Source organism: Amblyomma mixtum, chromosome 2 (assembly GCF_055824585.1).
Source record: "Amblyomma mixtum isolate Tamu chromosome 2, ASM5582458v1, whole genome shotgun sequence".
Taxonomy (NCBI): domain Eukaryota; kingdom Metazoa; phylum Arthropoda; class Arachnida; order Ixodida; family Ixodidae; genus Amblyomma; species Amblyomma mixtum.
The window spans coordinates 35,229,592-35,244,460 of NC_143013.1; the positions used below are offsets into that span (position 1 = coordinate 35,229,592).

Genomic DNA, 14,869 nt, shown 5'->3' on the forward strand with positions numbered 1-14,869 from the left:
AAAAGTAACCACGCTGCACGTTTTTCTCAGTCGTATGTTAAAGCTATTATGACAGCCCTCATGCTTTAAATCTCTGTATGGTAAGAAGAACCCCTGTTCTCACCTCGAAAGAACTTTCTGATCTTTAGGGAAGCCGTGAGGGCTCTGTTATGTGAATGCGAAGCAAACCATGCAGCCTGGTTACTTTTGACAAAGGCTGTACCTTGTGTCGTATACAGTCGCTCACAAAGTGTATAGCTTGGCCTTTCACCGTTAAGCATGAATTTTTAAGAACACTTAATCTGCGCGCTACAATTAACAGAATACAGCATGACGACGCCTGTGCAAATTTCCTAGCCTTTCGTACTGAATGTAGCAACTGGAATCATGAAATTCTTGAAGCAGAAAGCAAGCCTCTCACTGGCAGCCTCGGCGATCTGTGCGACGCGCGCGAAGGACAGGTCGGATCCTTGACACGGCTGAGCATCCACGTCCACGTTGTAGAGTGCCACGCAAAAGCGTGGGTAGAGGCGATGGGCCCGAGACAGCTGCCAATACACAGACGCAAGCTTATTGTTGTAGGCATGCAAATTACGCAAAGTCTTGTGCGCAGGCCTTTCTAAAATTGGCAACCCGTACATGCGAATGCTATATCGACATTTGAAATTTTAGTTTCAAAAAACGAAAACGGCATTCTCGTTACTACATATGTTTTAAAATGTTCAAGCTAGCGCACGAAGAAAATTAACATATATAACCAACATACATGGAGCGCTAACAATACAGAATGAGGGTTTCGCGTATTTCCTTTTTTTTTGGCCGGTAAGCATGATTTTTGAGCTTAGCAAAATGAACGAGGAACGGTTTTCTTTTCACTTACCACATATCAGTCCGGAAAGATAAATGAGTACGGCGCGCGAAGTCTCAGTCATCTAGTATTGGCATTAGAGTTGCATGGCGTATGAAAGCCTAATTTTACTGTTTCTTTTACTACAGACAACTGCAATGCTAATACGGTACTCCTGGGGCAAAACGCCTTTCCTTCAGCTTTGACATTTTCTTTGTTGGTAATGCTTTGGCCTTATTTTCTGTGTTAAATTAGCGTCTGCCATGTGAAGTACTTGCGGGGTAATTACCACATATTGGATCTCTCCCGACGCACACAGCTGCTACGGCGTCAAACACGAATCCGCACCTGCACCAGTCTGCACAGCTCGGACTTTGCTGTGTAAACGGAGTCTCTTTTGTCACTAGCGTGCCCCTGTACCACAAAACATGAGCTTCCCGGCCCTAACCTTGATGATGCGAAAAAATTTGAAGGCCATGTCGTCGGGGTCGTGTCACCAAAATGCGCCCGCAAAACGTGTCCGCAGCAGTTGTGACATTCTCAGTAGAGGTAGCATCAAACGAGTGGTTTTAATCTAAAGAGGATGATGTCAGGATGATGCGCAAAAAAATTACATCGATAAGAAGATTAATTAATTAATAGAGTCAAAAATGTCGAAAGAACGTCGAAATAGCGCGGACGTCGATATAGTGAGTGGACGAAAAAACAGCCGTGGTCGACAAAATAGTGAAATAGGCAAACAAGTGAAAATAAAGTTTGAAATGAATTGAAAGGTATTTGATGTGGGATAATTAATCGAACAAGAATGTTTCATTGTGTAAGGGATCGTTAGTGTACGCCGGGTCATCGGAACGCGGCGGGGGCGCTCAAAGCGAAGCGTCTCCTTTCTTGGAACGCGGCCGCTCGCGAACGCACCGGCAAGTACGGGTGTCCCCCCACCCCGTGGAACCGATTCGCGCACGTGCTGGCACGAATGTGTATTTGTGTTTGTTTTTATTTTGTGGTAGAGAGGGTGTTTTACCTTGTATAAGCCGGAGGGCTGGCCATGCCCTTGAATAGCCAATAATGTTAAGCGTGCAACATGATTGGAAGCCACCAAATGTGGGCCGGGCCTTTAGGTCTTTAAAACCGGGCCCCGGAGCCGGAAGCGAGGTTCTGGGCTAAGATGAGATGCTACGCATCTTCGGCTACGCCGAGTAGGGGCCTCCCCTAGTATTAGCCAGTTCCGCCATTTGGTTGTTTGTCTCTTTGCCGTTGTATCTAACTTGTATATTCTGTAAATATTTGTATATAAATCTTCAGTTATTCCCTTTTTTTATCCCTGCGTCTCGACTCATCGAGAGACCGTCTCTGACGGGGCACCCCTGGTGCGAAGAAAAGCTTCAGTCTTCCAGTTGGAACAAACCGTCTCTGGCGGGGCACCTCTGGTGCAAGGAGGAAAGAGAACCTGTGGAAATTTACTGGCGCAGTCGACGAGGATCCTGCGGCCATCGGAAGACGGCGCAGGAAGAATATTGAAGGCAGGGAGAAAGGCGACGATCAGGCAATAGCGTTCGAGAAAGGACCTGCGGAGAGACGGCAGCAAGGACGCAAGGACCATGGCAGAAGTCCAGCGACGCGAGACTGACCGGTCAAGGAAGGCAGCGCGTCTAGAACTCGACGGTCACCGGCGGGTCGCAGCAAGTGACGACCACGTGCACAGGACCAGCGGCGTGCGACAGCTCATCGCAGCGTCCGGTGAAAGTGGCGGTGGACTGCGACGCCAAGGAGCTGGCAATGCGGATCGACACATCGAAACTGTGAGTTTCCTTCGTCGCATTGTTCACGTCCCTGTGTTCGAGCCGGTAGGACAGCTGAGGGGTACGGAAGGCGGTATGGAGAGTTATCCAAGCCGGCTCTCACTTGATGTGAAGTACCGAGTAGAATTGGCGAAGGCGCGCTTAGCTTATTATCAGGCAGAGCTTGCAAAAGTGAATGGAGGAAAGGCGCCGCTATGCGAGGAAAAACCTCCGGATTTGCAGGCGTTAGAAGCAAGGCGCCAGCAGCTAGAGCTCGAGCTGGCTAAGCTCAAGGAGTCTAGGAGAGCTAGTTTTAGTCAACTAGCCAGCCAGTCAACGAAGTTTTAGTCAACTAGCCAGGGAGAACTGCTCCGAGTCACAAGTGGAGAGGCCGCCAATGCTGGAAGGCAAAGGCCTGTCAAGCACAGGTCAAGAAAACAGCCAGGAAGAAGTAAAAGGTGAGCCAGATTTCTGCGAAGCTGGAATCGCAGTTGAAGAAAGTATCGTGACGGAACGCAGCGTCGCGGTATTAGAGGCGGTGAACGCGCACTCCGACGATCCAGCTGCACAGGTTAGCTCTACCCCAAATAACACCAGGGACACGGACGCGAGTTCAGGAACGCTGGAATTGAGTCTGAAAAGTCCAAAAACGCAGCCTCAAGCAAGCTACGAAAAAGACCATTTCGTTCAGCAAGAAACGGTCAGTGAAGACAGACGCCAGATCGGCGAGCGAGTGAAAGGAGGAAGTCTAGCGTTGCCGCAACCGCACACTGTGTCGGGCATAGGGCATGAAGTGCCCCATAGCGTTAGTGGTGGCAGGAGCATCCCATCCGAGGCAGAGAACGGAGGTGGGCCTGTTGGGCCGATCAGGCCGAGCGCCGCGCAGCTGTCGAACGCACCCGATGGGCGTCCGATCAGGTCCTTCGAGGAGAAGGAAATGCGTTACGACTTGCCAGAAGGCAGGCTCGGGTCAAGCGACGGCGAGTCAGCTTATGCAGCAGACGATGCCACGAGGCCGGCCAGCGCCTATCCAGCAGGGAGCGGTGATTTCAATGCTTGCCCGTGCAGGAACGGGGCAAATGGCTCTAAGCGAGGCGAAATACCAGGAGTCAGGAGCGAGGCTTTCATGTTGAAATTGGGTACGTGGAACAGTACGTTCCGTGCTGCAGGTCGCCAAGTAAAGTGTAGAGAGACCGGCCGCAATGGTATGGTTAGACGGGTCAATGGCTATGCTTCTTACGCAGCACGCGGTTCGTACCGGCGCGCCAGAGAGAGCGGGCCCTCAGGTGCGTCGTGTGGTCAGGGATTAGGACCCATCGAAGGCCGGGACGTGTTTGATCCTGCAGGGCACCAGCTGTTGATGTTCTTGCCCCGCTGTGGCACCAACCTAATGAGCATAGTGGCCATTAGGCGTTCATCGTGTTGAGACACGTGGTGGCTCGAACGCACACAGGGACGCTCGGTGCGACCAAGGAGGCTCACATGGCCGCTTGCGTACCCAATATGAGTGCCAATGAACGCTCCGGTTGCGAGTGTCAGTGTGCATGTGTGCCCATTCGCGAGGACGAGTGTGTACTTGGAGGTGGTGAATTGGGTGCAACCCACCAACTTGGACGCCGTGTTACGGCGCACGGCAGGCATGCCACTGTGCGCATTTGAGTGTGCATTTTGCTTATGTTTGCTTATGTTTTGTGTGCGCGCCTAAGCATTTTGCGTAATGTTGTGTTGGTGCCCGTGTGCATTATTTAGCTTTTAGTTTTGTTGGTGCCAGCGCTAGCGTAGCTGCGGTATGTCACCCACAGGGTGGTTTTGTGACCCGTACCGATCCCTTCGTTATAATTCTAAAAGTGGCATTTGAGCCCTTTGTAGAATCTTGGGAAGGGCGTGTAAGGGATCGTTAGTGTACGCCGGGTCATCGGAACGCGGCGGGGGCGCTCAAAGCGAAGCGTCTCCTTTCTTGGAACGCGGCCGCTCGCGAACGCACCGGCAAGTACGGGTGTCCCCGCACCCCGTGGAACCGATTCGCGCACGTGCTGGCACGAATGTGTATTTGTGTTTGTTTTTATTTTGTGGTAGAGAGGGTGTTTTACCTTGTATAAGCCGGAGGGCTGGTCATGCCCTTGAATAGCCAATAATGTTAAGCGTGCAACATGATTGGAAGCCACCAAATGTGGGCCGGGCCTTTAGGTCTTTAAAACCGGGCCCCGGAGCCGGAAGCGAGGTTCTGCGCTAAGGTGAGATGCTATGCATCTTCGGCAACGCCGAGTAGGGGCCTCCCCTAGTATTAGCCAGTTCCACCTTTTTGATGTTTTGTCTCGTTTTGCCGTTTAATTTGTCTCTAGTGCCTTAACTTGTATATGATTGTAAATATATGTACATAAACTTCAGTTATTCCCTTTTTTATCCCTGCGTGTCAACTGATCACAAGGCCGTCTCTGACGGGGCACCCCTGGTGCGAAGAAATAATCTTCAGTCTTCGAGTTAAACCAACCGTCTCTGGCGGGGCACCTCTGGTGCAAAGAAGAAGAAGAAGAACCTGATCTTTACTCATTGACATAGATTAATTAGCAGCAAAAACCATCTCATGGTTGAATAGGCAGGACGAGGATATAGTAAGTGGACGAGAAAGCACCACGGTGCCAAATTTGAAAAACCAAAATGGTTGACTGAGATAAAAGAAGCTATAATCAGAGTAATTAAATCGATCTTTAATTAAAGCATGATTACTCTAATTCAGTAGTTAAATTAAACAAAAATAAAATGATAAAGGGAGGCAAAGAGAGGTGTCGAGTGCCGAGGAGGAGCCAATGCTTTCGCATTCTCCTAATGCGGGTCGCCGCAGTGATCTCTAATTTTTTTCTTGATGCCATAACACTTTTCAGGAAATAGAGCATTACAGGCGGCTTTCATAAGAAAATGCAGAAGTGGTAGGGAAACACGTAGCCAAGATACAATAGAAAGCTTTGCGACAAATTGAGAGGCTTGAGAAATAAACACGATCAGAAATTCGACACTTTTAGTTGTTATACACGGTACATAGCGATAGGAGTGCGCTAAAGTAAGCACCGTCTCTCTGGATATATTGCCACACGCTTTACTCCTATTTGCAGGCGCACTGCCTATGACTTTGTTCCGGCTCAAGACGCGCCAGCAATAACAGCTTATTTTCAGGTAGGAGTGTCGCGGCCTTTTTTCGAAGAGTATTGTTGTAGGCCGAGATAAATTGTAAACAAACCCAGACCACCAGTGCGCCGATTTCATTCGATCGACAACATTCGTCCACACGCATCCCTAACGCCAGTTCTGAATTTATCTGTTGTAAAGAACAAGTAGGCGCAATGCACACTTTTTCAAGTTTGTTGTACTTCACTAGTCTGCAAAAGTATCCGTAACGTAACATCTGTCGAAACAAAGCAATGATAACATGCTTGCGTGAACTTAGCATGGATGGCCAACTGCATGGTATCCAAGGTGCCGAGATCACCGAATTGATTCACCGATTGCTTTAATTGCGTTAGAGCTATCAGCGAATGCAGGACAATGTTTGTTGCTAGCATATGGTCATTTATACAAAAGCAATGGCACTAGCGCTAAAGTCCACATGTTTCGTACCCAGGAACCAAATTGCGCAATGTAGCACGAGTGACCAATCAACCGTTCTTCCCCAAAACGCAAGTCGTGGTTAAACAGCCATTAAGTAGTACAAATGAGTATTAAAGTACCAAAATAAACCACTATAGAGGTTGGTTTGACGCATGCAGTATGCAGCAGCGCTTCTGTAGTATTTATAATGTTATCCAATTTAATGCCTTAGGGGATATATTGACTGCATGTTTAAATTATAATAAGTTGTATGTCTATCAAGACAAATTGTCAAGTCAAATTTCTCGCAGCAATGACAATTTGCGAGGCGGTGCTTTGCACTGGCAGCTCTAGCTCTGTTTTTGAAGGCCACAGCTGCTGCATTGTGCTGTCAGTCAAAAGTGTCAGCAGACCATCGACGTTTCCAGGCGAAATTAAAACGACGAACCTTTTCGCGGAGCAATTCGGCCGTCTCCATGGTTATTGAGACGCCATCCTTGGAGCGGAAAGTAGAGAGCACAGCGCTAGACTCCGCAGCACTCGACCACGTCTCGCTGGTGCAGACCTGCGGGTAAAAATGTGTTTGGGCATTGAATAAATTCTGCACATTATTTAAAAATTGATCAACACCACGCGAGTTGGCTTCCCTATAGGAAAAAAGTCTCTCCCGACTTTCCACTTATTCATGGCCCTCACTAGCCGCCGTCGCATTTGTTGAAAAAATTTTCTACGCTTGCCTCTTCATCTGACACTTGGCCTTTTGTGATCAGGCTTTTTTTTTTTACGTTGGTACCCAATCTGACACTTCAACAGACAACCTTATTCCAAAATTCCAATTGAGCTCATTTTATGTTTTGCCCAAGCCCATTCCTTAAAGTAACTCCCTCTGCCCCCCCTTCACTTTATTTCAGCACCATTAGAAGAAGAAAACAGTGTTGTTAGGTACTACAAGTGTACTGGCATATAAATCAGTACACGTGCTTCGAGTTCCTTTGCAGTCAAAAAGAAAAACAAACAAAACAAAAGGAAGGGGTACGTTTGCGTAAATGCTTGATACTCAAGTAAACAAAATTTCGCATTTTACATCTAACGTAAACAACGATTATGAATCATGCCGTAATGGAAGACTTGCTGCGGATTAGTATAAATTTTGCCGTTGATGGGCTGGAGAGAAGCATAACCTGCTCGGGAACCACAGCCCATAACCAAACTAGAAAGAACGAGCCATGGATTTAAAGAATTTGGCTTATCTTACCCATAATCTTTGGTTCCGTATAGTCCAGTTAGCTTATCTTCTATTTAATCTTATTTCAGTCACCATGTTCACCTCATAGAAATCCCGCTTTTCGGTCCAAGTGTTAATCTATCACCGAACATCTCGATGATTTCTGCGGCACCAAGCGATGTTGGCTGGAGTGCGACATCGATAAAAAATACAAACTTTACCAGAGACCATGTAGGCTCAACATGATCAGCATGTATGAAATCCTGATACTGGGTGTTTCCTTTGGTGCGAGTCATCTAGGCCTATTAACGAGAATGAGAGACGCTTGCAAGTGAATTTCACGAAAATACTAAGCTTAAAATTAAGTTTCCTACAAAAATGATTGTCAGTGTCTGTAAAAGCCGTGTTTACTTCATGATAAGTTTTTCAAAGTACACCATGGTGAGAAAATCAATAGCTTTAACATCTGAGGACCATCGCGGGCGTTCTTACATCTGAGGTCTCCTGGGCATCCTCGCAAGAAGCCTCGGTCGTCGCATTCGTCGATGCCGTGAACTTTACGGCTGCCATGTTGAGCGAGAAGCATGTCGGCACTGAGAACGGCTGCAGAAGCTTGATCCAGCTCAAGGCAGTGACCTGTACCACCAGAGGAAATTCTTGTAACAAAATAAGAGAGCTTATGATAGCTTATGTCGGCACTGAGAACGGCTGCAGAAGCTTGATCCAGCTCAAGGCAGTGACCTGTACCACCAGAGGAAATTCTTGTAACAAAATAAGAGAGCTTATGATAGAAGCTTGTGTTACTCGTTAGAGCCGTGAACACCTCACGCAGACTTGTGACTAAGTACACAAATTCATGACGGGTATTACCTGAAGCAGATAAGGTGCTGTAAAATTTAGTGATAACCGGGTATTAAGTAACGTCAGGGCAACTGTCCTTGTCGGAGCAGCTGTACAATAAACGGTCTTCGTGGTAAGCCAGAAACCATAGCATAAACACGTATTTAAAGGAGTTCATGCGTAATTACGTGCAACAGTATTGTATTACCGAAGCAATAAGTAACAAAACGACGGATCCCTCGCGGTCTGCGGCGTGTCATGCATATGACGTACAGGCACTCATCTCGCAAAAAAGAAATAACTGACAGGACGGTTACAACTGCATAACGCGGAATTCAGTAACATCTGTTGAGTTATTTTTATTTCACGATATATTTACAACAATTTCAGTGCGACATGAATTGCATATATATATAATTACAGAACACTCTCTAGTTTTTCAGAAATACTCGTTCTTCGACTAGCGCTCCTCCTCTCCAGTTAGCTGTCCCAGGCGTACGGTGCCACCACTTCTGGACCTCTCCTCGGACGTCACGTTTCGCAGCAGTCCCCGCAGGCGGACTGTAATACATATCTCCGCTCTCGCCATACTCCCCCTACTATTTCCACGATAGCCACTCTTCGGACTGTTTCCACGGTAGCCACCCTTCAGGCGCGCATTCCTCGCTCTCACCATACAATCCTCCTTTTATGGTAACCACCCCACGGGGGTTCCTACGGTAACACCCTCGCCGGGTTGTTCATTCCTCGGATCTCGTCATAATCTCCTCCTTCCATGGTAATCACCATCCGGTTGCACATTCTTACGCTTTCACCATGCCCACATTCTAAGGTAACACCCTGGGCGGTACCCGTAACAGCCACCCTCCGGTTGAGCATATCACAGGTGGGTACCCGGCGGCACCGGGGTTCGAACCACGCACTTCTCGTTTGAGAGGCGGATGCAAAAACCACAATGCCACCACTGTGGTCCAGAAGAACAGTTCTGAAAGCTCTGCATGCAGAGAGCAGAAAACTCCTAACAATGTTTTGGCGGGGCGACAGCTTTAAGGCAGTAATAAATGCAACAATAAATGGCTCACCGCTGGCGTGGTCTGAAGGCAAGAGTCATCAGCCGGATGGTCGAAGAGGGACGCGTAGGTGCTCCTGCAGAAGGGCCAACTGTGCTCTGCCCTGAGATGCGTCTGCAGCACCACAACATCTGCGAACCTGCAGCAGAGAGGTCACGGCACGTGTCGCGAAACTGATCAATTTATATTAATAAGAAATTGAGATGGAGAGAGTGCCGCTAAAAGTCTGACACTTTGTGTTTGCCGAAATGGCGATTTGTCTTTGTGTTCTGCAGTTCAAGAGCAAAGGACGGCCGACATATTCAGGTGGTTTCCTAATGCCCATGATGCTCATGCCTTTTCGCCATTTTTTACGCCTTTTTCTTAAGTATTTACGATGATTATAAATAAAAGCAGAGTGGTTCATGAAAGGAGACACAGGTAGGCGTCTCCTTATGTCTGCAGTGCCGTAATAGATAGCAATGTTGCTGCCAAAAATAGGATGTGAAGCCAAGCTAGTGAACCCACGTGTTGTATTTTTCACTCATGGAAGGCACATCAAAAAGGTTTGCATTAGCTAAGGAATCCCTCGTAGGTGCGCCAGGCAAAACGATCTTTGTGTTAAAAAGAAAAGACTATATTAACGGAAATTTCAACACGCGCGTGCCTATCACTGCACTAGATATATTTGCAAATCTTTTAAGCGACCGGTTGAGACACCTTGCGTGGTTTATTCCGTGTCAGGCACATTTCAGGAACCTCCATGTTAGGGACGCCAATGGCTCTCGGGTGCGCATGTTCTTGTGAGATAAATCCTCCAAAGAGGTCATGTCAGGATGTCACTACTGTCGCGACTGCAGGATGTCGCTACTGTTGTCATATTAATCACGGGGAAACTAGACTTACTCGTAGAGCGGAGCAAGCCTCTGCGACAACAGCTGACCGGCCTCGTCGTAGTCGACAAGTTCCAGGCCCAGAATCAGCGACGTGTCTTTGGGAAGTCGCTCCATGAGCGCCTGCGGCACAGCACAGGGTTTGAGCAGCGCTGAAAACACTCAAACAACGATAACGGAATACTTGCAGGCAAAGGCGCTCAAAAAGAAACACAAGGACGAAGCAAGCGTACAAATGCAAAACAAAGCGTGTCTGCGTTCGTTTCCGTTCGGACAAATTGTATATAGAAAGCTTGCAATCGTACTCTTCTTCTATTCTTGTATTATATGTGCCCTGCTACTAACGAGGAATATGCGTTGCATTAACAGAAACGGCACGCCCAAGGTGCTGGGATTAGAAATCTTGTCACCAAGTCATGAGACTGTCCCCAACGGATGGTCTTAAATTGGCACTCTTTTCTGGTAAGAGAATACGTCTTCTTAGGGCAGTGTAAGGGTTCGGTAGCGTTCGAGGGGGTCATCGGAACGCGGCCGGGGGTGCTCAAAGCGAAGCGTCTCCTTTCTTGGAACGCGGCCGCTCGCGAACGCGCCGGCAGGTATACGGGTGTTCCCCCACCCGCGGTACTGATTCGCACACGTGCTGGCACAGATGTCTATTTGTGTTTGTTTTTATTTTGTGGTGGAGAGAGTGCTCTACTTTACGGCAGTTGGAGGGCTGGCCAGGCCCTTGAAGAGCCAATCATGTTAAGAGCACGACATGATTGGAAGCTGCAAATGTGGGCCGGGCCTTGATGTCTTTAAAACCGGGCTCCGGTGCCAGAAAAAAGGGTTCTGCGCTAAGGTGAGATGCAACGCATCTTCGGCAACGCCGAGTTAGGGGCCTCCCCTAGTATTAGCCAGATCCACCTTTCTGTTGTTTTGTATATTTGTGCCGTTAATTTGTCTCGAGTGCCTGAACTTGTATCTATCGTAAATTGCTGTACATAAACTGTACATAAGTTTTCCCTTTATCCCTGCGTCTCGAATCATCGAGAGACCGTCTCTGACGGGGCACCGCTGGTGCGAAGAGCTTCAGTCTTCGAGTTGAAACCAACCCGTCTCTGGCGGTGCACCTATGGTGCAAAGAAGAAGAAGAACCTGATCTTTACTGGCGCAGCCGACAGGATCCTGCGGCCATCGGAAGACGGCGCAGGAAGAAGACAAGGCAGGGAGAAAGGTGACGACAAGGCGACAGGTCAGCGTTCGTGAACGGACCTGCGGAGACACGGCGGCAAGGACGCAAGGACCACGGCAGTAGTCTAGCGACGCGGGACTGCGTCCGGTCAAGGAAGCAGCGCGTCGGGAACTCGACGATCACCGGCGGCGGACCAGCGGCGTGCGACAGCTCATCGCAGCGTCCGAGGAAAGTGGCGGTGGACTTCGACGCCAAGCAGCTGGCAATGCGGATCGACGCATCGAAACCGTGAGTTTCCTTGGTCGCATTGTTCACGTCCCTGTGTTCGAGCCGGTAGGACAGCTGAGGGGTACGGAAGGCGGTATGGAGAGTTATCCAAGCCGGCCCTCACTTGATGTGAAGTATCGCGTGGAATTGGCGAAGGCGCGCTTAGCGTACTTTCAGGCTGAACTTGCGAAAGTGAATGGAGGAAAGGCGCCGCCGTGCGAGGAGAAACCTCAGAATGTTAAGTGCGTCTTGGAGGAATTAGAAGCAAAGCGCCAGCAGCTAGCGCTGGAGCTCGCTGAGCTCAAGGAATCTAGGAAAGCTAGTGGACTAGCGAGGGACAACTACTCCGAGTCCCGAGAGATGAGGCCGCCTGTGCTGGAAGACAAAGACTTATGCTGCTCAAGCACAGGTGGAGGAAAGAGCAGTCAGGACGCTGAAAGCAATCAGCCGGTATGCGGGAACGCATCTTTGTTAGGAAAGGCCGCAAAAGGCTCAGGAAATGAAAACAGGATTCCTGAAAGGCGCGGAAATATCAAAGCTTTTCCGCCACCGCGGGCGGCTAGCAAAGAACGGGAGCAGCCCAATTCTCATGATCCAGGCCCAATTGAGACCAAGGTGTCCGATAACCAACAGGACAACGGTCAAATTCCTGCAGGCTCGGTGACGGAGGTTGTGACCTCCGACACGTCAAAAGAGCGAACGAAAAATAGCCAGGAAGAAGTGAAAAGAGAGCCAGCTTTCCGCGAAACTGGAATCTCTGGTGGAAAAAGTATCGGGATGGAACGCAGCGCCGTCCAGTTGTCGAACGCACCCGATGTGCGTCCGATCGGGTCATCTGATGACAGGGAAATGTGTGGCGGCTTGCCACAAGACAAATTCAGGCCGAATGACTGTGAGGGGGCTCATGCATCCCCAGAGTTAAACAATGCTACGGAGCCGGCAAGCTCCTATAAAGTAGGGAGCGGCAATTTAAGTGTTTGCCCGAGCAGGAACGAGGCAAATGGCTTTAAGCGAGGCGAAGTGCCAGGAGGCAGGTGCGCGGCTTTCATGTTGAAAGTCGGTACGTGGAACATTGCGTTCCGTGGTGCAGGTCGCCAAATCAAGCGTAGCGGGTCTGGCCGCATTGGTATGGTTAGACGGGGCAAGGGCTATGCTCCTTACGCAGCACGCAGTTGGTACCGGCGCGCCAGAGAGAGCAGGCCCTCAAGTGCGTCGTGTGGTCAGAGATTTGGACCCATCGAGGATCAGGACGTTGTTTTCGATCCTGGAGGGCAGCAATTTTTGAATTCTTGCCCCGCTGTGGCACCAGCCTAATGAGCCCAGTGGCAGTTAGGCGTTAATTGCGTTGAGACGCGTAGTGGCTCGAACGCACACAGGGACGCTCGGTGCGGCTAAGGAGGCTCACGTGGACATTGGGCGAGTGCTGTGAACGCTCCAGTCGCGAGTGTCTGTGTCTGTGTGTGCTCATTCGCGAGCAGGACGACAGTGTGCATGCAAGTGAACTGAGTAGCCTATAAACTTGAACTGCGTTTTACGGCGCACGGCAGGCATGCCACTGTGTGTATTTGAGTGTGCAATTTGCTTGTGTTGTGTTGGTGCCCGTGTGCATTTTTTTTGTTTTTGGTTTTGTTCGTGCCAGTGTTTGTGTAGCTGCGGTATGTCACCCACAGGGTGGTTTTGTGACCCGTACCGATCCCTTTGTTATAATTCTAAAAGTGGCATTTGAGCCCTTTGTAGAATCTTGGGAAGGGCGTGTAAGGGTTCGGTAGCGTTCGAGGGGGTCATCGGAACGCGGCCGGGGGTGCTCAAAGCGAAGCGTCTCCTTTCTTGGAACGCGGCCGCTCGCGAACGCGCCGGCAGGTATACGGGTGTTCCCCCACCCGCGGTACTGATTCGCACACGTGCTGGCACAGATGTCTATTTGTGTTTGTTTTTATTTTGTGGTGGAGAGAGTGCTCTACTTTACGGCAGTTGGAGGGCTGGCCAGGCCCTTGAAGAGCCAATCATGTTAAGAGCACGACATGATTGGAAGCTGCAAATGTGGGCCGGGCCTTGATGTCTTTAAAACCGGGCTCCGGTGCCAGAAAAAAGGGTTCTGCGCTAAGGTGAGATGCAACGCATCTTCGGCAACGCCGAGTTAGGGGCCTCCCCTAGTATTAGCCAGATCCACCTTTCTGTTGTTTTGTATATTTGTGCCGTTAATTTGTCTCGAGTGCCTGAACTTGTATCTATCGTAAATTGCTGTACATAAACTGTACATAAGTTTTCCCTTTATCCCTGCGTCTCGAATCATCGAGAGACCGTCTCTGACGGGGCACCGCTGGTGCGAAGAGCTTCAGTCTTCGAGTTGAAACCAACCCGTCTCTGGCGGTGCACCTATGGTGCAAAGAAGAAGAAGAACCTGATCTTTACTGGCAGTTAGTGACCACAGATCCGAATCATAAGAGTGAATTAACTAGAAGAATATAAATGAGGTGGAACGCATTTGGCCGGTTCTCTCATACCATGAATGGCAATTTATTAGTGTCCCCCAAGAGGAGTATATATCACCTGTATCTTACCGGCCCTCACTTATGAGACAGAAACGTAGAGCATAAATTTGAATTTAAATTGAAGAGAACGCACCAATCTATGGAAAGGCAAATGATTGGCGTGACGTTAACAGACAGAAAGAGGGCAGAGTCGGTCAGAGGACAAACGCGGGTTAATGACATCCTGGTCGAAATGAGGAAAAAATGGGCTTGGCTAGGGGTCGTAATGCGAAAACAAGATGTAGTAGTTAAGGGTAACGGAATGGATTCCAAGCGATGACAAGCGTAGCAGGAGGCGGCAGAAAGTTAGGTGGGTGGATGAGAATAAGAAGTTTGCGGCCAGTCTCCGCCTACAACACCACCGCTTTTCTTGGAGCCTCACCTGAACTGAAAGCGCGACCATTGCGGCCTCGGTGGAGGCGATGCGGATGTCGGTGAGTGCCACGCCGTGAGCGTACGACAGCCGCACGGCGTCCTGAACGGGGGTAGCCACGGCTCCGAAGTCCTGATTCCCTTCCACACGCACGTACAGCTTCACGCCGTGGCCCAGGCCCCGCGAAAGCGACTCGAGCGCCGCCTCACGCTCGCCTGCGCACATTGAGTTGCAGGTACACCTGGGGCCTATTTTGTAAGGATTCTTTTTCCATTCCGTTCCAGACCTCTGTGTCATTGGCGAGTCTGGCCTTTGATGCCACAGACAGTGA

At 49.5% G+C, this 14,869-nt stretch overlaps 1 protein-coding gene across 1 annotated transcript in view; it reads right to left on the reverse strand.

Moving 5' to 3' along the window:
• The window catches only part of LOC149358962 (uncharacterized), a 32,494-nt gene extending 17,791 nt beyond the window's left edge, over positions 1-14,703 (reverse strand). Inside the window, exons 1-6 of the mRNA XM_089571131.1 lie at positions 14,548-14,703; positions 10,207-10,316; positions 9,334-9,460; positions 7,904-8,047; positions 6,635-6,751; positions 401-527 (exon numbers count right to left, since the gene is read on the reverse strand). Coding sequence (XP_089427257.1) covers positions 401-527; positions 6,635-6,751; positions 7,904-8,047; positions 9,334-9,460; positions 10,207-10,316; positions 14,548-14,568 — 646 coding nt within the window. The 5' untranslated portion in view covers positions 14,569-14,703. The remainder of the gene's footprint in view (positions 1-400; positions 528-6,634; positions 6,752-7,903; positions 8,048-9,333; positions 9,461-10,206; positions 10,317-14,547) is intronic.
• Positions 14,704-14,869: the final 166 nt, after the last annotated feature.